At 40.0% G+C, this 25,302-nt stretch overlaps 1 protein-coding gene across 17 annotated transcripts in view; it reads right to left on the reverse strand.

Annotated features, from left to right (window-relative positions):
• CLASP1 (cytoplasmic linker associated protein 1) overlaps nt 1-25,302 on the reverse strand; it is a 153,681-nt gene that overhangs the window by 80,290 nt on the left and 48,089 nt on the right. For 15 of the 17 annotated variants that reach the window (XM_085228452.1, XM_085228451.1, XM_085228450.1 and 12 more), the window contains exons 9-14: nt 5,896-6,048; nt 4,897-4,970; nt 3,713-3,805; nt 2,252-2,397; nt 1,504-1,639; nt 747-817 (exon numbers count right to left, since the gene is read on the reverse strand). In XM_085228452.1, the coding sequence (XP_085084578.1) occupies nt 747-817; nt 1,504-1,639; nt 2,252-2,397; nt 3,713-3,805; nt 4,897-4,970; nt 5,896-6,048 (673 nt within the window). Of the gene's footprint in view, nt 1-746; nt 818-1,503; nt 1,640-2,251; nt 2,398-3,712; nt 3,806-4,896; nt 4,971-5,895; nt 6,049-9,427; nt 9,694-25,302 lie in introns of those variants that run through there. The other 2 variants (XM_085228453.1, XM_085228444.1) reach the window with 2 other exon arrangements.

Below are 25,302 nucleotides of genomic sequence, written 5' to 3' on the forward strand. Positions count from 1 at the left end.
ACTGGATTCATCTCTCTAGAGGGTCTCAGTAGAGAGATGTAAAACAAACCAAAAGGCATCCCTAGATACCAGCAAAGATATAAAGTAGAACCACTCTGTACTCACAAGAGTTCAAACTTCATAAGGTAAGTAACTTTGTATCTTGCTTCTTTTCAGCTTCATTCTTCTTCATTTACAGAAAGGAAGGCATTTGTGTGATGTGTTTTTTTTCAAGGTTTGTCATAAAATTCATCAACTACAAAGTCCTTCTTTTCATTTAACTAGAGAAAAAAAGAGTCAATCTGTATGGCACAGGCAAGAGTCTCCCAGTGAGGCTGGCAGAGTGTACCACACCTTGATTTTAAATGTAGAGGGAGCATGTATTGCCCAGCAATACCACAGAGCAGCATTTCTGCTGACTGGCTCAAAGAAAATACACTACTGCAAAGATTAGTAGTGGGGAAGAAAAGTATGTCTGTGGAAAAAAAATAATTTAAAAAGCTAATGTGACATTGTAGGTAAGCACAGAGATTAAAGAACATGTTTCTTTCAGAGAAACTGCCTTTTCTTCTCAATGATGCTGCATCTTATGTATAATAGCTGAGTTTGAATTTGTTCCCAGCTCATGGGGGAGAATAAGATGAATTCTCTGGAGCAACATCTATAACAGCTCTTCCCACAAATAAAAACAAATATGATTTTTAACAAAAGTGTACACGATTCTATTTACTGCTAAACAACAGCAGAACTTCAAACTAAATGCTCACCTTCTAACTGCCACAGACTTGGAGGTACAATTACTGGTTATGATGGGTATTAGTCGGGGGATGTGTGTATGCTAGAACAAAAGAAAGAACAAAAACAGAAAGAAGACTTTACTGGTCTGTGGAATGAAAAGTAATTTGCCACCTAAGCTCTGTACGCTTTTTTTTTTTCCAGGTCTTAAAAATTGAACTGCTAAATAAGGAAACACTACTGAATATAGACAGATTCTTGTATATATATATTTTAACAGTAAAAATACCTTTAACAGATTTTATTTTTTCTTCTGCCAAAGAACTGAAGTCATTTCAAGAGGATCTGAACAGTCAGTGGTTACAGCTTAAGAGTTGTCAGGCTATCTGCAGCTTCCCTAGCAGAAGCCACCTCTGCAATCTAACAGTTTTAGGCAACATATGCTATCTCTGAGGAGTTTTATAGCATACTAAGTCTGTACTGCAAGTCAAGATTTAAAGCCAATTAAAAAAATTTGCTCATCTCTGAGGAATAGAAATACCTTACTCTGTAAAGAAATGTTTTTCCAATCACTTCTGCCACTTTTTCCTACTATTTAAGAAGGCTTACTTATCATCATCTACCTACACAAGGCTTTATTAGAACTGGAGACAGACAAGCCTAGCACAATCAGAAGAGTAGATTTGACATTTAATCAAATTTTCATGGCAGTAACACCCATATTTTCTCAGAAACATCACAGCATTTGGGAACAATAAAATGTCTTGTTCTCTTTTGACTGGTACTTACTCGAATGATTAATCTAACTGCTACAACACCAGAAGTGGCCATGACTTTGGCACTATTTGGAATTAGATTAAAAATTGTTGGCATAATGGCTTCTGCCCCATGATCAAACTTGTTTCCCAGAACTGATGATAAATGTCTGTAAAACACAATGAAGTCACACTGTTAAGAGCGCTGAGGATTAAGCAAGTCAGACTTCTACAGAACATAACATCAGCACATGTAATATCTCACTCTTCACAACTGTCACCTCCTCTCCAACTCTAAAGGACAGAGCAATTTGTTTTTGAAATAGTTCCTTTCAAGTTCATGTTCTTTGTTGAACTGAACTGTGAGAAATATTTACTAACAAACAAGTGTGACAGCAATAACAGAAATATTTCTCCAGACTTGTTAGTTTCTCTGAAGTGATCAGTTTTGCATTCATATGCATGAATTTCCACAAAAAAATACTGTTAGGAACACTACAGGCTGTTTTTTCTTAAATCATTTCACTAAGAATAAAAGTCACAAATAGAAAATACAGCTCAGTCTGAACTAGAACAAAACACATTTTTGCATCTCTCAATCACCAACATTTAAAACTCAACAATACGGGTTTGTTCAACTACAGTTAGTAGCCTACATGCACACGGTTTTAAATAGCCATAGCAAAATTTCCATCTATTAGTTAATTCCTACGTGTCTTCTAACCATCATCAGTTCCATGTTCCTACAACCTATTTCAAGCATGTTTGGAAAGTAAACTTACCCCAGTGTGATACAAGCTTCCCGCACCACCTGAGATCGCAAGTCTTTAGCAGATAATTTAAATGCTCCATCCAGGAGCCGTAAGTGTTGGAAGAAGTTATCGTATTCTGCAGCTCCAGCCAACAGTAAGGAGCGGATCTTTTTCAACTGTTGGCATGACAAAACAAAGCAGTGACTGTTAATGAGCAATGTACGGGATAGTTAGGTTCAGAGCTCATACGTTGCTCCCAGGGTCTCTGCACAACCCACTTCTTAAAGAATATCAAGCAATTTTATTTCAGACCTTACATACAACTCACAGGTTAACATACTAAGGATACAAAGTAATATAAACACAGTAGCTAACTGTTACAGCAATCCACAAGTATTACATATGGCTTCTACCGCTGTATTGTTAACGACCCAAACGTTACTTCTGAAGCCAAAAGTTGTCAAAGGTTTGTTTTTATTCTTCTTAATATTCATCTACTTACAAGAGTTTCTAAAAGCATACAACCTCACATAGCATCTTTGAAAGATGGGTAAACTTGAAAGGCTTGACTTACACTCAGATCTGAGTTGTACTGACTTATATTTAGAATTTGTTCATTGACTTCGTTAAAGCAAATAATTATATGGGTTCACTAGAAATGCAACCCTGACCTTACTAAAATAGCATATTTTCTAGTGATACTGGGACTGCAATTTCTTCATTAAGACTTTATTTTGGGTATCTCCATGTGACCTCATGAATACAGTCCCTCTATTTAAGCTTACTACTCTCACTACAGCAAAGAAAAATGAAATAAGCTGAATCAGCACAAGCTGATGCTTTCCTGTAATAGATGACTTGACAGACATCTCATAGCTGCTGTACCAGTGATCAACGTCTACCGTATAGAAAAGTGTATGCATCTATTTGTATTATGCAAATACTGCTCATCTCAGAAAACAGGACAATCTTGGTATGCATACAACACCCACTTTTCCACTAATGCATTTCCTACATTTATAACCATTTATTCAAAATTTAAGTATTTAAATTTTCTGAATTGTTTGCTTTTATTTCCTTTTTGGAAAAGTGTAAGTGAGCTCTCTAAAGGCAAAATGACTTCCTGCCTTAACAGGAGGTGTTTTAAGAGATTCTGGATATCATTTTTGATATTTCCATCTCAGAATTCCAGCATCTGCTAGCAAATTTCTAGCTTTACATCTAGATTCCCTGCATGACTTCCAGTTCAACCTGATGTTGGCTTACCAGATGCCTTTATATCAAAAATAGTATCTTCCTCCACAGACATGGTTTAAACTCAGTCTCATAAGGAAATGTTTCCCCTAAGCTTGGGGAAATACAACAAATGTTTACCACTTAAACTGCACTTCAGCCTTACTCTGAGATTCTCTCAGCAAATTCTTTCATAGGATAAGCTCAGTGAAGGAAAACCTTGTATTAATAGAGTTCACGACAAAGTTAACTACTTACAGCAGATACTCTCTGTTCCCAGTCATGTTTATCATCAGATAGTATCTCTCTTATTTTGTTTATGGATTCCTCAAGATCCCGGCTAGAATAAATCTGTAAATTTAAATACAGAGTAGAATCATAACATGGGATTTGCATAATGCAAAGAATTCACAGGAATCTCCTTCAAAAATTACAACAGGATCAGAGAAGAACTAAAGGATTGTCATCTACTATTTTTCTATAGTTTCAGAATTTTAAGCAGTATTTCTGTACAGTTTACAGCCAAAAAAGTTAATGAGAAAAGTTAAAGTCAAATATATAACTGGCATCTACAATAAAACAGTCAGTAAAACACAAAAATTCCTGCTTTATGGAAAAGATAACTGGATATGCTTTATGGAGCTAGTCAACAGTCACTGTGCATAACCAGGGAAAACTCATTCCCACACAGAAGTGGGACCTTAAAAGCCTAACTCTAAATTGGTTATTAAAACTCGCAGGTGCTAAAAACATTTATACAATTAAACAGTCACCCTGTATTGGAGCACAGAAGAAAGCTGTCAAAAGAATGAAGTCAGTCAGTTTGAAAGCAGATTCACTAAAAAATACACAAGCGTATCAGAAGAGTAAGGCTAACTAAGTCACCATCCTACACTTCAGCCCAGATTAGGTTCAAGGCTGAGCTGGTAAAAATCATGAGCACACCTGTGTGGTCTTCTTGCCCCAGCAAGTAAACTCTGAAGGAGAGGTGATGCACCCCACATACAGCTCCCTGACTAAACCTGCCAGCAAACATGCACTATTCCATCATAGCACTCAAAACAGCACAGATCCTGGAGGCACAAATCACCTTTATTGCTTTCAGTTTCCATATAACACAAATGAAACAGAGAGGCTTCTGGAGACTTGAGCACTGCTGTATGATCAAACAAAACGTCAACAGGCCCCATCCAGTGCCAGCCTCAGTATCTTCTCCTATGATACCTCTATCACAAACCTCCTGGCTCCCTTCCTTCCACTTCTGAGCACTTTACACCAATCTAATGGCATGTAGCACCATTTTACAACCTTCAACCTTCCCTTCCCTTAAGGGAGACTCGCCAGCATTCAAGCAAAGTGCAATTTATCAGTGATAAGAACTAGACTCGACACCTATCTTTTGCTGTTCTGTGTTATGTACTTTAACTTATAATTCTACCTACTTGAACTGTTGGGACATCTTCAAATGCCTTAATAAAGTCTTCTTCATCCACAGCACCTGCTCCCTCTTTGCCTGCTGACAAACAACAAAAAAGTCTTTTCAATCTTCTTATCAACAAGAGAATCAATTAAGAAACCACCAGCTATCTATAGGCACCTAATCAGGAGAAAGTTCACTATCCACACGCAACCTCAGAGTGCTGCAAATGTAATAAAAATAGAGCCAGGAAAATTCAGTGCCAGGCTTGAACTGCACATTTGTAGCATCCTTCAGCTCCAAGGCACAGAGGGCATACTAGGGAAGTCATTATAGTAGTCACTCAACAGTTAGGGGCATAGACTGAAAGATGAAAGGGAATATTTACTTTCATTATATGGGAGATTTTATTTTAAAGGATTTAATCCTATCTATAATAGATGAAGGTGCAGATCTTCTGACACCTGCACAAGCAGACAAACGATAAGGAAGATAAACAGTCTCTGGAATATTAATCACATTAGAAACCATGAAAGACAACTTCCTCCATTTCTCTGGATCTTTTGTAATGACATTTAGAATTGATCACATTCCAAATTATCACTCCCTTCTTCTCTTTCACCTTCACTACTAGCAGTGCCTGAAGATCTTAAAAGAAAGTCAACGTTTTAAGCCTTAGGTTTTATCATGTAGCTGTAAGCAGCCTGCATCAGTCCAGCTGAAGAGTGCCAGCCATAAAAACAAAAATTCAAATTATGCATCACTGACACATTTCACCCAAAGCTCTCACTGCACAGTGACACAGTCCCAACCTTACACAAAAGCAGTGTATGCTAGAGGGATGTGAGTAGTGTTTGCAGATTCATGTACGTTGTACAGACTCACTTGCATTCAGGCAAACATACATGTAACAATCTCACATGGGAAACAACTGCTTCTGGGTACCGGGAAAATGATACGGCCTGAAAATTCTGGAAATAAGCTCAAACATGAACACTACAAATATTCCATGTAATCAGCTTACTTGAGGACTTGGATCCCAGAGCTGCAGACCCAAGTCTGCGAGTAGTCCCCATTCCAACTCTACGTGAGTTTGCAGGGGCCTTTGAAGACGTAGAGGAGTTAGCTGAGGAAGGTCTGTTCCCATCCACAGAGTCTTCATCATCAAAATTTTTATCTGCCAAAAAAAGAAAAAGCATAGTCAACCATATCAGGGATTTCTAAAGGAATATGCCAGTGTGATGGCAAACACATTGCCTGGTCTGCTGAAACATGAGCTGGATCTGCTCTGCCAGTTCCCATCTAAGCAGCTTCTTCATGATGGCGAAACGGTTATTCAGGAACGACCACCAGCCACTGAGACCATTTCTACACTACTGCAGCCACTACTTTATAACCCTTTCAATGACTGTGTTCTGACAGAAGAAACCACAGAACAACAAAACAAGATAAAACCACAGCTTACAGTCTATATCTCCAACTTATTTATTTATTGCATGTAGTTTAACACGAGCTGTTTTGCAAAAAAAAAAACCAAAAAACAAAAAAACACCAAAACAAACAAACAAACAAAAAAAAACAACAAACATGGGCAAATCCATGTGAGGAAAAGATCAGGAAGAGCCAGCTGCCCTTTCACACCATGCTAACTGCCTGCACAACATCAAGAACAAACAACAGACTAATCCAGGAAAGATCACATGGCAACACCTATGCTGCTGATAAGCCACAGACATTTCCCTTTGGGACCATTAATCACAGACCCAACCTAAAGCTGTACATCCACTTCTATGTTTTTAAGTTATCAGCAGAGCTTCCCTGCAACAAAGCAAGGAAACAGCAAAGGATTATCTAAAATTTAAAAAAAAAAAAAATAATTAAGGAGAACTGAAACATGGAATCCTTTGTACCCATCCAAAGGCCCTACTTCCAAACATAACATAAATTAACTTCAAATGAATTACAGTCACTTTGATTTTCAGTGAAGGTCAATTCAATTCCAAAAGAGTGCTTATATCGCAGTTCTACACAAATTAGTTAATCCACTTTAAAAAACAGCCTTAGGTTGAGAGGTGACAAAACATTTGGACAGCTGATATAGATGAAGTGCATAATTTATTGAGGGTAGAAAAAGCCCCTCAGTCCCCCATCACTTAGCTTTTCCACACTAACATTTCATTCAGGATTTGAGACATGATCCATGCCCATCTCAACCCAGTGATTCATGGTATGCCTCAATCTCACTGTTTCCTTTGTGAAATTTCACTCAACAAACACCACAAGCAGGAGCTTTAATCCATCCCTACTCGGGAAAGCACCTGGGAGTATCAAATAACCAATACAGGCTCCTATTGGACACTAATGAATAAAACTCAATACATGTTGAGCTTTTTGTAAGAAAAACTGGTAACAATAGAGACATATTCTAGTGGAAGTAAAAAGAAAAAAGAGAAAAAGAGAAAAGACTGCATTGTCCTTAGCCTTACTTTTCCCTCCCCAAAAAAGGCTGAGAACAGCTACATAGAGCTGTCACAGATTATCTGAAAATCTAAAAACTACATTTGCAACCTGTACATTTCTGCAGGATGCACACTCCAATCACAGCATTGAAACAATATCAAGACAGCATCCAAAAAGTTAAGGAAGGTGGCCAAAGATAGCCCATTAATTTTAACATTCAAAAAGCCTTGGACTATGGCAAAGAAAAAAAATAGTAACTTGTAAAGGAAAGTAGGGGCAGTAACAGGTATTTCAGTTGCTGCTCAGGCAGAAGTGAACAAGACAAAAACGAACACAGAAACTTTATGATTAAGAAATTTAAGGTCACATCAAGAAATTTGAAGTCAACTTAAGGAGAACAGCCATTACATTTAGGACATGGGATCCATCACACAGTGCCCTAAGGCAGCCATGGAGACTGTACTACTTCCCATTGACACTTGCTGTTTTGTTCTAACATACATAATTAAAAATATGACATTCTTGAAAAGAGCTCAGAGAAAAGCCATGAGAATGACTAGAAAATACATTTTTAATTAATTTAAGTGAAAGTTCATTGCAGGGGATTGTTTACCCTGATCAGATGCTTAACAAGTTGCTTGACTGTACTGTGTTAGCACAACAACTGAAGACTGCATGTAGTTTTCCAATGTGATTTATTAGTGTTGTTTCTCCATCTAGTAGAAAAGGTGCCTTACTTGGCAAGTTCCACCACAGGAACATACTAAAAACACTGAATTTTGTAGGTTGTTTTTTCTTTTGCTTTTTTTTTTTCTTCTTGTTGTTGTTTGTTTGGTTCCCCTGAAAGATACAGTCTAGTTGAAACAGGAATTTTATTTTAACCCTAAACTCTGACCTATTTTATGGTCAGAGTTGCACAAAAGGTTATGGTAGATGAAAATAAGACTCTAAAATGTGTGATCTCTGAAGCCTACAGAAAGGGGTTTAAGTGAGGATGATACACTCATACAGACCTTCAATACACCCAGGCCAAATTCACTCCATTTACATTTATTTCAAATGTCCATATTTAGATATTAAGCAAATATTATTTATAATATATACTACTAGCCAAAAGAAAGTCAGTCATTCTCAGAAATTCTCATTATTACTTCAAAACCACTTTCATCTGATAATGCAATTCCCCATCAGTTGCATTACAGGCTATCTAAACACTATTATTTAACTTACTTCCTCTTCTATCCGTACTCTTAAAACCCCTCCAAAACAGAGTGAGGGTGTGGTTTGCTATTCCATAATACATGCAAATTCAGAAAAACATTATAAAGATTGCACTCCTGTAGTTTATTTAATAGCTAAAATACTATGTAAAACAGGCTTCTTTGAGCATTAGCTATAATCAACACATACACACAAAAAAAAAATACAAAAAACAACCAGCCCACAGTTTTGGAGACGTTTAGGTTACAATCCCATCACCTTGTTCATTTAGCCTACAGATATATAGATATAGTTATCAGAATAGTCCTTCAACAGCCAAACAGCATTTTCTAATCTGAACAGTGAAGAGTAACAGAGCCACATTCAGAACTGCACACTAAGTCTTCCAGCAGCACGTGTGCAGGACAGAAAGAGAAACAAAGAACAGAAAGAAACCTGAACACATGAGATCAGAAAATAAGAGAAAAATAAACAATTATTCATTACCATGAAAAAGCCTTTTCCCCCCATTCACTGACTGGGATCACAGCAATCATTTCAACAAGGATCACTGTGGTTTGGTGTTTTTTTTTTTTTTTTCAGTCCATCTGCAAACCACGAGGTGCCAAATTCAGCATGGGTGTAACTCATCACGCTGTCAGAGGTGCACCAAAGCAGAATGGGTACCAGGCTGTAACATTAAATAACTGCCGATTTTTCCCACCCTAAGAGCCCCCGGTGCTCATTTACTAAGGACACAGCGCTCTCCGCCACAGACATGCCCTGATAAAAGAGACCTTTGTCTGCTCACCACTCCGCTGTCTCAGGGAAACAACACAACTGGCTTTAAATTTTTCAATTCCTTTACATTATTTAAGAAGAAAAGAATTGCTTACAAGTACATATCCTTCTGCAAATAAGCTTCCTCAACATTCCTTCATATTTTCCATAGCGTGCCCAGATGTAAGAGTGCTTCGCAGAGAGCCGCGGCTTTCAGTCCAGAGCATAATCAATCATTGCCCCCGTATTCATTAAGCATGCTGTCTTCGCACATGGATTTAAACAGCTATGGCCTCAGCCCTCTCTAGCAGCTCTGTGGGATTCTCAGGAACATCCATTTCGGCCTGAGGAACTGCAGAGCACTTGAGGAAGGGAGCAAGGGGAATGAGCAGCACACACTGCAGCTGAGCTGCTCTGCCCGGCTGGGCTGGCTTGCACCAGGATCCAGCCTGGCTTTATCCCCTGGGAAGCGCTAACAGGAGCATCTCAACAGCTGTCATCATTTGGCCATGACGAATAAATTTAGTCATTATTCATTTTAGAATGTAACCCCTTCGTGGCCTGGCCAAGGTGTAAAACAGGGCAAAGAGAGCACCGGTTGGTCAGGAACCGCAGCAGATAAGGGCCAGAGCTTTCTCTGCCTGAACCATCAGCTGGGACCTTTTAAAGCCAAGTGTCTAGGGTTCAGACTCCCTCCCTGATGAAGTGAGATGCTTTCTGGCTTTTAAAATAGAAATCACCTCTGTCCATACTGAAGATGCCCTGCCACAGCCTGCAGGCCTGACCACAACGCACTGCACCTGTCCTCGCCCCGCTGCACTCATTTACCACATGCCCCAAATCCAAGCCTTAGTGCAGCAGAAGGAGGCTGGCTACTTGTACACATCTCCTTTGACAGCACACATCTCCCTTCTCTCTTCACTTGTACAATGAAATGTAAGCAGCTAAATCTTTAAGTTGGTATCTAAGTGGAGTGGGCCTGGAGAAGCACTGCCTGCTCTGCTCTGGAGGTTTTCCACTTGGTTCTCAGTTCCTGACAGCAAGCTCAAAGGAAAACATTGATTTATATCAGAAAACATTATCGAACAGCATGCAAAACAATAACTGCAAAAAAATCAAAACTCAGACATTTTCCCCTGTAAATAACTCATTTCAAGACAGCTGTCAGCTGGCTGTACAAAAGCATTGCCACTCAGCACTCTGGTACCTCCTGCGAGCAGAAATCAGCCAACGCACCTCACATTTTACCACAGCTAACAGCAGTCTCCCTCTGAGGTGCAGGGGAAGGCCAGTCCTGGAGGAGCCCTCCTTCCCTCCCTTCCTAATACACAGGGATAGCACCACTTGCTGATGCTGAAGCACATCATTCCATGCACAAGCCCTGCTAACAGTTAAAGCTCAACATCCTGAAGACCCAAGGGCCCTCTGAATACAGAGGACACACAGAATGCAAAGCCACCAACAGCAAAGGCTACAGAGTATGCTTCCAAGTCCCTCCTTACTCCTCCTCCTGACAAACAAAACCCAGTCTGCATTTAGCCAGTGTTTTTCAAGCAGCCCCCTTGGGCAACTCAGCCTCATCCTCATGTTCACAATACAGCGATGATCATCAACCTGAGATGGTACTCAGTGCCAATACAAGGATATCATGCCAGGCCAGCGGATAAATGTTTGGTTTTTATTTTTTAACAATCCTTCTAGTATCAGCATGCTGTACATTAATCCAAAAAGTTGCTAGGAAGTGAGATTCATCTTTTTAGCTGCTGCCTCATTCTGTCTATTACGAGCAAATGAAGGTGCTCATAACCTAATGAGTCAACTGCCATCACAAAGGTAAATAAGATTCCTGACAGAAGTAACATTTGGAATTGCTTTCTGCTCCAAATATATCACACTTACAGACAGGCAATTGTTTTGATATACATTCTGCTCAGTCTGCAAGCAGACACTGACATATCACAGCGTATTGCTTTCTGCATTCCCTCTAAGCAGAAAAACAATTGGATACTAATGGCAATAATAAACAAGTCACATTTCTGCTAGTGCATTTATTACACCAATTCCATTATAATAAAGTTAACCAAGGAAATGTACACAGACCCTGACATGACATCCAACAGCAGACTAGGCAGACATACGCAGGCTACTAAGGAAAGTAACTACCAACTTTGTTCTATCAGAGAACATAAGCAATAGCCCCTGCAAAATGTAAAACCTGCTCTCAAGTGCCAGCCTGATAAACTGGAAAAGTCTTCGGGTAGAAACCAATCTGAAATCGTGCAACTCACAAATGATTCAAATTATTTTCCTGAGGGATTTCATAATTTTCAATTCAAGTTTTACTCATGATGACTGTGGGGAAGAGTGAAAATGAGAAAACTAGAGACAAATTAAAAGGACCTAATACTTAATGCTTCTGAGTACGGTCTTTAAAATCATAAGGTTGACAGTGTTACGCCTTTAGGCTAACAAGTCACACAATGCACTCTCTATAGTGTAGGGGTATTAATGTGACTAAGAATACAGCAGCCAAAGCATTTTTCAGAATCTTGCTTGTGAAACTAAACAAAAGAATATGGGAATTAAGTTGAACTTCCAGAGTTTTCAGCACTGTGACAGTTCTCGTTATCTTTTAGGAGACCTGAAAAAGCAGCAGTGAAGGATTCTTAGTATTCCTATAAGCATTGTAAAAATAACAATAGAACAAAACAGCTAAGCTACTGAGCAACAGCACACACAAACCTTACTGCTCAAAGAATTCACAGAAGGACCAAAAAGTTAAGATGAAGCCACAAAAACAGCAAGAATCAATTAGTTCTAGTGATTATTTTAGTGAAGTTCACGCAGACACCTAAACAACAATCACAAACCCATGTGTTAGAGGCTGCACAGATATGGATTTTGCTCCGTAAGATTAAAAAAAAATGTGAGACACATGCTCACAAGGCAGAATACAAAAGGAGAAAAAGATTTGTTTTCTCCAAAGTCATCCTTGGGAACCTAATACAGTCACAGTGCTCCTTCCAAGCAGCCACACAACAGCTTCCCACCAAACCACAACCACAACACACACCTTGCAAACAAAAAAAAAAAAACACAAACCCAAACAAAACAACAAACCAGCACTCTCTCAAAAGCCCAGGTTTGCATATAGTTTCAGCTTCAAGAGCCAAATCAGCCCTGCCTACACATTAGCTCCCTGTCAGCTGGGCTTGTTGGTTGGCCTTTCAGAGCACAAGCCTGCTCACACAAAGATACGACTATCTCCAAATGCAGCCTTCCACAACCACACTGATTATTTCCGAGTCTATCACATGCTCCACAACAGGAAGTTAGTTCTGTGTTTCACTGCTGCAGCTTTCCTTGCTGCCTTCACTTTTTTTCTTCTGGACCCTGGAAAACACCCATTAAATACAGCAGCAGTAGCTGCAAGCAAAATGCACCTCCTCACAGCAGCCTCGTTAGCATAATCTTCACAGATAAAAACACAAAGTGGGTCACATAACCTGAGCCCCAGAGATACCAATCAATGAGAAAGGCTATTTATACAGGATGGAGCAGGGGGATTTTTAGAGTCAGGAAATATTCTCTTCCAGAAGCACAGGAATTAATTGCCTTATTGAAGGACTGGGATAGCTGCAGGAAAGCATTCCTCTATTTCCAAACAGCAGATAAAGCACAAAGCTTTCCATTTTAACTAATATTAATCCTCAGTGCTCCAGTGCTGATGTTAGGGTTTCTCTACGTTCTTAGCAATATACTGAAATAGTGAGGCAAATACATTTAAGAAAGGAAATGAATTATTCTGATTTCGGTCAGAAGACATAAATAATTCAATTCTGCAGCAGCAAAGGGGTTCCCCTCTGGAACCACCTCGCCATGCACACACAAGCAGTGAAGCAAAGATTGAAAGATAAGGTCACACCTCTGATCATAATTTGTATTTAACTTCCTTTCCACTGAACAAGAAGTTATTGCCACAGCCTGGGGTCCAAGTGAACATAGCGAGCCCCAGTTCTGCTGGAAAGTCAGGCAGAAAGAGATACACGCAATAACATCTTTCAGCTACTGATCATCCATACAGACTGCTATGTCTGCAGCCAGCCTGGCAAAGTGCTCCTCCTGAAGTGATACAAATATGATTAAGAAGCACAACCTCCTTAACGCATTGAAATGCTTGGTATAACATCAACACATGAACAAAACTCACTGAGATATTCTCAGGTGCAAGGAAACTTTAGGGCATTACCAGAATCCAGATTAAGTACCGTTTCTAAACATTTTGTTCTTAAATCATTTTTTCTCATTCCTACAAAGGATTAGTGTAGCGTTCTAAATGTTTGCTTACTTTCTTAACGTAATCATTAAAACTCTTTTGTGCATATTCAAACAGAACACCTGCAAGTAGCTCAGCAAAACCAGAATTCACATCCCAAGGTATTCAAGTTTTAATTTAGCTCTCCTCAAACCATTACTTAAAGGTAATCCATAGTATTCTCTGTATCTTGCAGGGCTGGTTCACAGTAATGCTGCACAGGAGCTGCTCAACTGAGCTCCCAGAGGGACATCTGCTGGTGAGGGCTTGGTTTTTACTTGCTAAATCCCATCTGAAAATGCAGATTACCAGAGAATCAAAGGGTGGCTTTGTTTAACCTGAACTGTCTACATTCTATTTGAATAAACTGAATCAAGAGGCACACCAGGAATGGAAGCCTTTAAATGGACAGATGCTTTTCAGCCAGGAAGGACATGAGCACCGCATGCCGGCTGACCAGGTGCCTCCAACCCACAGACCGTGATCAGGTTTCCAGCTATTAGCACCATCTGTTGCCATGAGGTCATACAGAAAGGCATCTTTTCCAGCCTGCACAAATCCTAGCCTAGCCCAGTAATTATCACTCAGTTTAGCTCACCTAGATGCTGACTGCTCTGTAACTCACATCATTGTCAACAAAAGAAAATTGCATTTTCTATTGCTCTTGCAAATTGCTTCCTGAAAGGCTGCTCATTTTATGTAACACAGCACTTTGAGTTGTGAAGTGTTGACAACAAATACACAGAAATGTATTAGGTAGGAAAGAGTAGCCTGACATTTTTAGGACAAACCACTGTTAGAAAAAGGCCATAAGCATCTTATTGCCTTCGGTTTCCCAGAGCACACTGGAGCACGGGGAAGGCAGAAATACAGCAACAGTAAGCTTTCTAAAAATACCTAGCCATAAACATCCCAAACTGTAGCCCTGTCTCCTTCTGTGATAAGTCTCAGGGCAGCTGGGTTTGTGAAGTTACCGCAGGAAGGTGTGTAGAGAGCCCTATTGAAGATACAGGCCTGGCCCTGTCCAGACCTTTGTTTTCTCCTACAAGATGCTGGGGCATCTCAGAACTTCCCAAGCAGGCCCCTCCAAGCCAACAAACACCAACGGGAGCAGTTATTGACATCCAAGGAGAAAACCAAGGCTGTCAGTCTGCATCCCCTGGAGCCACAGACAAGAGGAGCCAAGGCTTCTGTCCTGAGGCATTCATCTGCCTGGCTGAAGGCTAATGCAAGAACAGATACTGCAGCTGCAGACACTGGATGGTGTTATGCACATTACACATCAATAATTTCCACCCCGAATGCCTGGCCTGATGCATAATTAATACATTGTAATTAGTTAACCATTTAAAATACTCACTGGGCCAATAAGCATGAGATTAGACTGTCTAAGACCACAGGTGGTTGAGACAAAAGAATCACCATAACGGGAACAATAAGACAGCACTTCTACAACCTACACACATCTTGGGAAAGACTTAAGTACAACAGGTATGACCAGCACACTACCAGGAATTTATAACATAAGGAAATGCATAATAATGAAGCATATTGCTACAGCTCGTGAAGGCCCGTAAGCAAACACTGAAGTATACAGCTGAATTCTGGTTTATTTAAAAATGATTCAAAGTTGAATTTCATGATGAAGGCTATACTACAAACAGTTACCAGACATGGTCTGAGATGCTTCTGCTGATGGCAGACATGGCTGGCAACAGCATCAGGAGTTCCAGGGACAACCACTAGTGGAGATGAAGAATTGGCTCTATGCTCTCTGTAGGACTGGACTGCAACCAACAGCAAGATAAAGGACTGAGGGATGCTGATTCTTGCTCCAGGGTATTTGTAGCAGCAACCGGTAGCTTGCCACTCCATCACCTCAACCAACTTGTGTATTCCCAATCACAGTCTGGCTTGGATAAGCCACATGCACACTGGATCTTACGAAAGGTGCTTTAAAACTATTATGCCTAAGCTTGCATGCTGCACCAGCACTTGTAATGCCTACAAAGGCATATTCAATAGTAATCTGAGCTTACTTAAGCATCCTCTTTGAGCCGGATGTAAATATATATTACACACAGGCACAATATCTTTTTTTGGTATACAGTGGCAGAGAGCAGCAATGGTTAGCCATAAATCTAGCCATCTTTGTTCACTTTCTTTTGACACAGTGGGAATAACAAAACACCAACTGAATAATCACCATTTTACATTTCCCATAAGTACTGTAGAGAAAAACAGTGAAAGCAGACTCAAGAGAATCAGTGACTTCAACTGTAGCCTTGAAAAACATTTGTTTAAAAAGCAGAAGCCTGTAGAGATTTTAGCAAAATGGTGCTCTACTTAATACAGGTTTCAGTAGGGTACATGGTTTCATAACACAACTAAAGAGAACCAAGTTCATATTTGATAGGGCTTTCAATATAAGCATAGACTGAATTCCTTATTTACAAATGTAAAGCTCCAAATCCAGACACCAGTTTCATAAGTCTTCTTCACTTACCTTCAAAGCTGCAGTTTAAGTAAACCACTGCCTTAAGGAAAGAAGTCTTAAGGAAAAAGGCTCAAAAGCCAAAAATATGTCAGAGCTTATAAAATATTAACAGTCCACACGGCTTCTGTTTCCCAAAGCATGCTCCCCCCAACTCCTTTAAAACAAAAGATATATTAAGCTCCTTCCCTTCACAGTCCTTCCCCACACACAAACATCACTAGGCACAGCAAATAAAACCATCATGTTTGGACTGGGGGAAAAATATACAGGGGGTGAGTCAAGATCTTGCTGCAACTTTCTTTCCTTTTTGTCATTAATGATGTTAGACTACTGAATTTATATTCATATTTTGGAGGGACTGTTAAACCCTGAGCAAGCAAGGGACTCTAATGTGCTACAAAGAAAAACATATTTCTCAGAGAGCTAACAATATAGCTGAAGAGAATTACTGCTAATCAGACTTCATTTTATAATAAAGATAAGCATAAAGCCTTTCTTTTAAAATAAAAAGGGCAGTTAAAGAAATTCAAGTCCTTGTGTCCTCATCAGTTATCTTGCCTAACTCATTCTACCTCTACTCATGGCACCACTCACTTTCTCTTCATGGCTCAGTGCCCATTTTCAAACCTTCTCGGATCTCTGTGCCCAGGTAAAATGCAAGCCTATCACCCAACTGTTCCAATGTTTCTGCCATAATTGAAGGATGATCTCCAAGTGGAACTTAGTAATTCACTTTGATGTCACACAACTGATCATTTCAGTTTCGGTAGCCTCCCATAGATTTTGGGTGTAGTAGAAGGCTGTTCCACAGCTGTTATACCCTTGATGAAACAAGTCAGTTTCCCCACACAAAGCTCCTTTCTGTATCATGGGAGATAGATTAAGTTACAAAATCAGAACGAGAACGATGTTAAGACAAACAAGTTTTGATTATTCTGACCTGAATTGCAGCTGTTTCTCTACCACATCTCTACCACTTGACTCTAATCCTGAGACCACCTGACCAGCAAGAAAAGCAAAACCAAGGGACTAAGGTAGTATTACTGGTAGACTCATTTTGACATTAGTCACCTGTTTTAGGCTAAAGATCAGAACTTGGTAAGAGGTGGTGGAAGCTACACATAAACATTTCACAATCAGGCAGATCTCCTCTGGTACAAGGACAAAATCTGCTGGGTAAAATGAAGGATGAATTTGCCTCTGGACTCAGACCCACAATCAAATTATTGCAGCTTAACAACTTATAAGACACTGCTGAGCTGCAGAAACAGCCCTTGTGCTGCTCTTAAGCTACAGCAAATGCAAGGTAATATAATTTAACCTTCTTTCTTGAGGGCTAAGTTAAGCCAAGCAGAATCACCCACATTTACCACAGACAAAGAATACAAGCATCAAGCACAACCAAGCTAAACCAAGCTAAATTTACCCTGGATACAGCCATTACAGTCTTCACAAAGCAAACATGGATGTAAGTGGAATTCGAGAGCTTAAAACCCAGAGAGGCTTACAAATCAGAGCAAGGAACACCGACTGCAGAACCTGCCTCACCCATTCTCATCACTGTTGGGGGAAAAAATAAAATTATCTTTCACTGTAACACTTTCACAGACTACTCTGCCAACCTGCAGCTGCTGATGCGGAATGAAATGCAGGAACAGTGGTGAGCACTGCTGGATTCCATCCTGCCATCCTCACTGCTTCAGAAAAACCATAGAAATCACTAGGTGGGGGCAACAGCAACTACGTGCATTCAGGAAGCTAAACATCCCAGATCTGAACAGCTGTGAAGAATTCCAGATCTATGCTGATGCAAAGAAAATCTAAGCCCAGTCTTACAGAGATGGGGATTTTCTTACACTAAACAAAACTGATCTACATCTATATAGATTTATAGTTTCATACTGGCATGCTCGCCTTCCTGTAAGACTTGAAAGGCATGGAGTCAAAAATAAAAAGAAAATATCACTTTATGAATGTAAGGAACCATTTTGTAAACAGCTTGAGGTAGCCTCTCTCCCTTAGGCAGGTTTGGATTCCACTGCCATTTCGTACAGCTGTGACCCTGAAAGATCACTGCACTGATAATACAAACAGACACATTAGATAGCAGCTTCTTCCCCCCTGCACCATGTTTGTCCTGTAGAGAGCTATTTCCCATTATATATGAATTTACTTTTTTTTTTCCCCCCCAAATTGCAAACTGTGAAGTGCACTCCATATTAAGAGCTGGGTCCTAGCTTTGCCCTTTTTAGCACACTATTTATGCTGAAAAAAGCCAAGACTACTGCAGACTCCATTACACCACTGTGTTTCTGCTTTGTAAAATACTGGGTCAAGCAGTAAATAAAGCCATAAATATATGCTTTGGCAAGAAACATCTCGTTTCAGTTTTAGGATGTACAGTCCACCCTAAAGCTTATACTTACAAAGCTCAAAAATTACAGGGATTTTTACTACATAGCCTTAAATACGGATTAGCCAACACCATATCCTGCTCTCCAAGCAACAACCCGTTCCAGCAACACCTACGCAGACCCCACACCCTGACAACTTTTCCTGCCAAGTGTAGGGAGTGAGGAAATTAAACTTAGGAGATTATTCTCTCCACTTGGCCATCAGGCACCATCCGTCCATATTTTCAGTTCACTGGCTAATTCAGATGGAGTGGGGGATTTTTTGCAAAAATACTGGATTCAGTGATTCTTACGCATTCCTTCCAACTTGGGATATTCTGTGATGATTCTGGGTGAAAACAAAGGCGAAACACTCAACTAGGTGATTTTTACTGTAGCACGGTGGGTATTTTTGGTCTTGCTAGAGGGAGGTCAAGCAGTGCACGTAATTGGGTTACCAGCGCAATGTTCATCGTGGTATCTGATATACATTGCCTGAGTTAAAGTTCTGAGAGATAGAAACAGTTTTTGGGAAGTACCAAGGAGAGACAAAGATTAAGTTTTTATAACACGCAGAGTAAGCGGGATGGTTGACAGAAGGAAAAACATGGAAATCACTGCCAAAAACAAAAAAAGGAAAACAGACTTCATTACCTGTGCAAAGCTTTGTGAGACATCCTGAGAAATTACACATATGTGCCTCCTTATTTTGTCAGATCAACTCTCATGCTCAGAAAGGAAGATGCAGGAATCATTTTCAGTTCAGTAATTCAATTAAACACTTCCTAGCAAGTGAAATCACAATCTTGTACCCTCTGTTATAAAATCTCTTTACAGCGTTTGACATTTAAAGAAAAAAGGTGACGCTATCCTTTATATCATACCCAAGCAATAATTGGGCATGATATAGTTGTCTAAAAGTCCTACCAAGAATGTCATTTGGATGCATTTTTCTAAACTGTTAAACACATATGTTCAATTCCCAGGATAACTACCTAGGATGAATCAAGGTCCAATTTAAACCTTGTTTTGATTCAGATACTCATGGTGTGTTGCTTAATACACAAAGATCTTCCGGTCAGGTCACCAAAACATCAGGTCCACCTCCTCTCTGTGACCTGCAAGGTTTTGAGGCATCTTGGTATTGGAAGAGAGACAGAAGGTCTGAGAAACCAAGATAAAGCAGGTTCATAACACTGTAATAACAGTAAGAGAACAGAGCACGTGAGCAAACAATTACAAAACATTTGAGCATAAATCTTAATTAGAACTGTCAATAAAAACTAATAGATTTCCTTTTTTTCCAGGCTTTTTCAAAGTTATCCAGTAAACTAAAATAAATAAGCAAGACCGAAGTTTTAGACACTTCTATAATGGAAACTCCCAAATGGTTCCTAGAATGGGAATGTTCACTACAAAGAGTCACCCCCAGGTAAGTATCTGCAGCCAGCAAGCAAGAGATGACAGGGGAGAACTGAGGCAAGAAAGCTCCCTCCAAACACCTACTGAAAACAAAAACAAAGTAGACTGTTTCCTCATGTTTGTATCATTTCCTGTAGCCCCATTTTTACCAAGTCTCTATTTTTAGATCATGTTGTTATCTCCCCCTCACACTGCATTCTTACATAGGAGAAAACGCATGACTCAGAAGAGAAGAGAAACAAAAGGGCACCTTCTCTGCTTTGCAAAAGGCTAAACTGATTATTTTCTGTATAAGTTGAGCTCACACAGTGAGCTCCCTGCAGCTTCCCACTCAAGTACACAACTTTCTGTAATACACCTGTGTGTTAAAAAACATCAGTTCAAGCTTATTAAAGGCACTTTGCATCTTGGGCACTGGAAGGCCCTCTGGACATACCTAAACTATATGTTCCAGATAAGAAAGAATAGAAGCACAGCATCACAGAATTGCAGGGGTTGGAATGGGCCTCGAGAAATCAAGTCCAACCCCCCTGCTGAAACAGGTTTCCTGGTGGGCATCCAGGTGGGCCTTGAATATCTCCACAGAAGGAGACTCCACAACATCTCCTGGCAACCTGTTCCAGTGCTCTGTCACCCTCACCATAAATAATTTATTCCACATGTTAGTACAGAACTTCCTGTGTTCATGTTTTAGACTATGACTCCTTGCCCTATCACTACAGAGAACAAGAGATGCCCGAACAACAAGTATTTTATTTTAAACATTTTGTTTCTGAGTCAGAGGCAAACCTATGGCTAGAGGAACAACATTATGGGGATGCACTGAGACTCAGCTGGTTTGGGTGTACTTTCTAGCATTAATACTTAAAAATTCATATGAGAGACCTTCTAGAATATGACTGTTCCTTTTATACACACCCATAAGGAGTATACGAGGTGGAGAGAATTCAAAAAAAAAAAAAAAAAGAATGTAAGTTGTTTAAAATGAAATATGTTTTATATGTCAAAACCTAATGATGAAAGAGATGGCACTTGTATGCCATTCATTTCACAGTAGCCTCTCACTTGGGTGTGCAAACCTGTGTGTTTGCTTTATTCATTGTTCCGTAGTTATTTGTACTGCAGCAACACCAAGAATCCAGATGAGTGCAACGCCTTCCTTCTGCTCCCTCAGAGAGGGCAAAACAAATTTTCAAGTTACAGCAGTCAGCTACAAAATTAATCTACCCGCATCATTCCTCAACTTCCAGCTTTCGGGTTCATTCACATGAGTTTTTGTGCTGGCCCACAGTTCTACAAGTGAGTTTGTCCCAAAGCATAAACAGCTTCAACAAGATGCAACAAGTGTTTGAGAATAGAGCTTCACTATTTCCAGTTATTTATTGATCAAAAGTAACTTAATCAGCAAGTAATGTTTAGTTAAATATATATTTCAGTTACAATATTGTTTAAGAGCAAAAGTCAGGATTCCAGACCGTCATGCATTTGCTTTTTTTCCTGCAGATCAGAGCAGAATGAGTAACCATGTCAGTGCTATGCTCTGTGCAACTAAGTGTTAATAATCACTGTGGCAGGCAGGATCACTATCAGTAGGCACATGAAATAACACTCAAACTCTATGACTCAAACACTATCAGGCACAGAAGTGGTAATAGCACAGAGGAAGTGTGAAAGTGGAGATAGAGCTGACGACCAAATTAGCAAGTTTTTATTATTAGCAGCTGTTTCCAGGCATTGCTTACTTAGACTATCTAAAGTCTCAGTATGAAGAACTAACATTAAGATAAATTTGCATAAGTGATTGACTGTAGTCTGTAAAGATGTGAACTGAAGAAAAACAGAGAAGAATACCAGTAGTAGCAGATCAGAAAATGTCAGACCAAGTCGAAGAAGAAAATCCGGTAAATCATTCTCCAACCAATTCAGTTATTGCCAGCACACAACAACAACAGGCTGGAACCCCATAAGCATGAGGTTGCACCTGTGGTCAATCATTCCTCATACAGGGCTATCTGCTTTACCAGCTATCAGTCTTCGTTGAGAGGAGATTCTGGGCCTCCCCCAGGACATGATAGCAGGATGAGCCTGGCTCACTTGAGGCTCATGAGTAAATCACTTGGGTCTCCTGAGACACTCAAATCACCCACCTCAATCACCCAGCACTTTACTTCCAGGCAGCAGTAATTACTATTCTGCACAGGCAGAAGCTGAGTAGTGCAGTTACACAGTGGCTGGTTGCTGACTGCACTGCTGCAGCAGCACGAAGCTGTGATCAGTATCTGCTCCATGTGCACAAACAGCAAAAGATGGAGCCAGGGCCCAAAAACTTTTAGCCTACCTGAAAGTTTTTGAAGCAGCAGCACAGCATGCAGTTCCCATAGAAGGGCAACCCATTGTTAATGAAAGGATTAGGGCTTCTGTAGACACAGGCAACAAAGCCACGATGTTGAGCAAGGGGCAACTGAAGGACAAAGCTCAGCACAGATAGCTTTTTGTCCTGCTAAGCTTCAGTTGAGCTCTAAATATGAAACCATGCTGCTGCTGCCCAAGTGAGGTTTTCTTCTTGGCATCATTTAGACTGAATGATACAGACTGTTAAGGGATGAGAAAATCTTTGCCTCCTGATTCTACAGCTGAAGTAAGCCATGCCCTACATTTGAACCTCTCCATCCAATCCTGTTCTTATTTAGGCTCTGCATTTAGAAAGAACAGTTCATTAAACAAGGATGACCAAAAGGTCAACAAGCACCTTTTCAGAATGGAAAAACCCCAAATAAATCCCCCTTAAACTAAAAATAAAGTAACAAATGAGAAATTCCAACTCTTTAAATGAAGAACCAAAAGTACTGACATCAAAGCAGCCTCAAGCCACTCCAAGGCTCACTCCTGCAAGCACACCACCATGCTGGCAAATCGTCTGGTTCTTTTTAGTAGCCATCTGTGCTTGTCTTCACTCACAGAAGAAACAGCAAACAGAGGAAGAGGCACGTGAAGTGCAGCACGTGACAGACAACTACATTTACACTGCTTGCACTCCAGGCTCTGAAAACAAGTTCAGGCGTTTTAATTGGCAAACATGACAATACCACCTTCCAAGACTGGCATTAATAAGAAGTCAGTAGCTAAGTAAGTGGCCTCGTCTTAAGCTATTGCTTTACCTTCTTTCTCCATGCAAAGCTTCATGGGTCCCTACTATCACACAACCTCCACTTAAATTGGAGATAAAACCAATCAAGTTTCCACCAAAAGGCAGAACACAGGGAATGGAAGTTCACTGGCAGATAGCCCATGTTTTATTAGTTTTTGTTTAGTTATTATTTTTAATATTATAAAAACCAAGATCCTAGTAATCCCTGCTAACCTCTGAAAACCCTTTCCCATTCACACACAAAACCAGTGATGATTACTTTGTTTGGGAAGGGTTTTTTTTTTCTTGATCACAGTTCATATTAAAACAAATATTACTTTGGTTTCTTTTGTAAACATCACGACTGAAGAATGTCAAAAATGAGTTAAAAAGCATTCATTTTTCCTACACTGAAAACTGCAGCAGAGTTCAGCCACCAAAATATCTTGCCATTAAAAATAAAGGTTCAGAAGAGCTGAAAAGGGCATTTTTAAGTATGACATGAAGATTTAATGGAATGAAACACAGCTTCATCAATAACAAGCAAATCTTCTGAAACAACTAGATTATATCTATGCTAAATATCAAACTTCTGGGTTTTCACATTAAAATCAAAGAGTAATCAGCATTTTAAATCTTTATTGAAATACTCTCACGTACATCTTGACAGTCATAGTGATGACAGATCAATAAAATTAGAATAAAGTATTCTCATCAATTCTATTCTAGTTTCAAATTACCTGAGGTTAAACAGCATCGATGCACACTGCCTTTTTTAGAGGTGCCTCTCTTGCGGCTTGTAGGTGTTTTATGCTGACATCAGGCTGTGCTGTTGGCAGAGGTCACATTTTCTTCTGCCTTTAGCACTGTTATCACTTTGGATAAACCAGTGTTCAGTAACAGGCAAACATGCTGTATCAAGTGACACCAGCAATCTTTGCAGCTTACTAACACAAACAGCTATGGAAGTGCCTAGCCAAAAGCAGCTGATGATTTTGGAGATCTTACATAACTCCTGTCTCCTAATGAATGAAAAAAAAGAATTCGGGTCAGAAAGGACCTCTGGAGGTCAAACGGTTCAACTTCCCGCTTTAAGGAGGGCTCAGAGCTGTTCCAGGCTGCTCAGGGCCTCATCCAGCCCAGATTTACATGTCTCCAAGGATGGAGATTCCCTAGGCAACCTGTTACAGTGACTGACCATTCACATACCAAAAAATTTTCAGCTCATGGAAAAAGCAAGCATAAAGCTGTCCTGGCAGTCCCCATAGTACACAAGCGACTAGAACATGCATAAAAGCAAGTTAAAATCTCTTGCTAGAGGTCTTACTTTTCAATTCAGTGTTTTCTGGAGTTAGTGGTATATGGATTAAAGGTACAGAAAATGAATACCCTAGCCCAAAATTAAGAGATGAGATGCTACCTAGAATCTTCTTTCATTGCCATTTGTACTGTCTCATCTTCCAACAAGTGAAGGGAGCAGAAACCACCTGCCTTCTGATGGGATCGTCAGTGGCACAGAGCACTATCAGACACTGCTCAGGTAAATGCCCACCTCCAGCTGCTAGTATGAAGCATCTCCCAAGGAAGGTAAGGTGCTGCTTTAGATGGCTCTGTGCTGCAGTCTTTTGGGATGGAAGCTAGCAGAAAGAACCAAACTGTTTTCCTCCCACACTCAGGAGGTCCACAGGGAATTTCCCACCGCAGCTGATGGTGCACCATGCCTGCTTATGCTAAATAGCTGTTCCCCATGGGCCTTTTCCCCACCAAGATCTTCAAACAAAATCCTAAGTTTTATACTTTATTTTTAAAGCAGACCAGCTGGATATAAGGAAGACTCCATGTTTATCTTTAAGTACTCTGCAGCACAGCTCAGTCACAAAACTCCTCCAGGCCCCAGGATCCTACCAGATCTGTCAGACAACAGCACATGCAGTGTTGCTTATACCACCCTGCTATGAACAAAGAATGGCTTGGACAAAAATTGGGACAAAACTGCTTTAGAAATCATAATAAACAGGTGTCAGGAAACAACGTGAAGAGGAATAGCAAGCAAGGAGCACACTGTTCACGTGCATAAGCAAGAACTTAGATTCTTGGAAAATGCCTAGAATAGTGAGACAAGATGCAGCATATTACAAAAACCAGACATTTGAGGAAAGCACCAGATGAGCATGAAGCTTAAGGGGTTGGCGGGCTAGAGAATAAGTTTCAGGGAGATGGTGCATAAACATTTTGCC

The sequence above is a fragment of the Meleagris gallopavo genome, chromosome 7, assembly GCF_905368555.1.
Source record: "Meleagris gallopavo chromosome 7, MGAL_WU_HG_1.1, whole genome shotgun sequence".
Taxonomy (NCBI): Eukaryota; Metazoa; Chordata; class Aves; order Galliformes; family Phasianidae; genus Meleagris; species Meleagris gallopavo.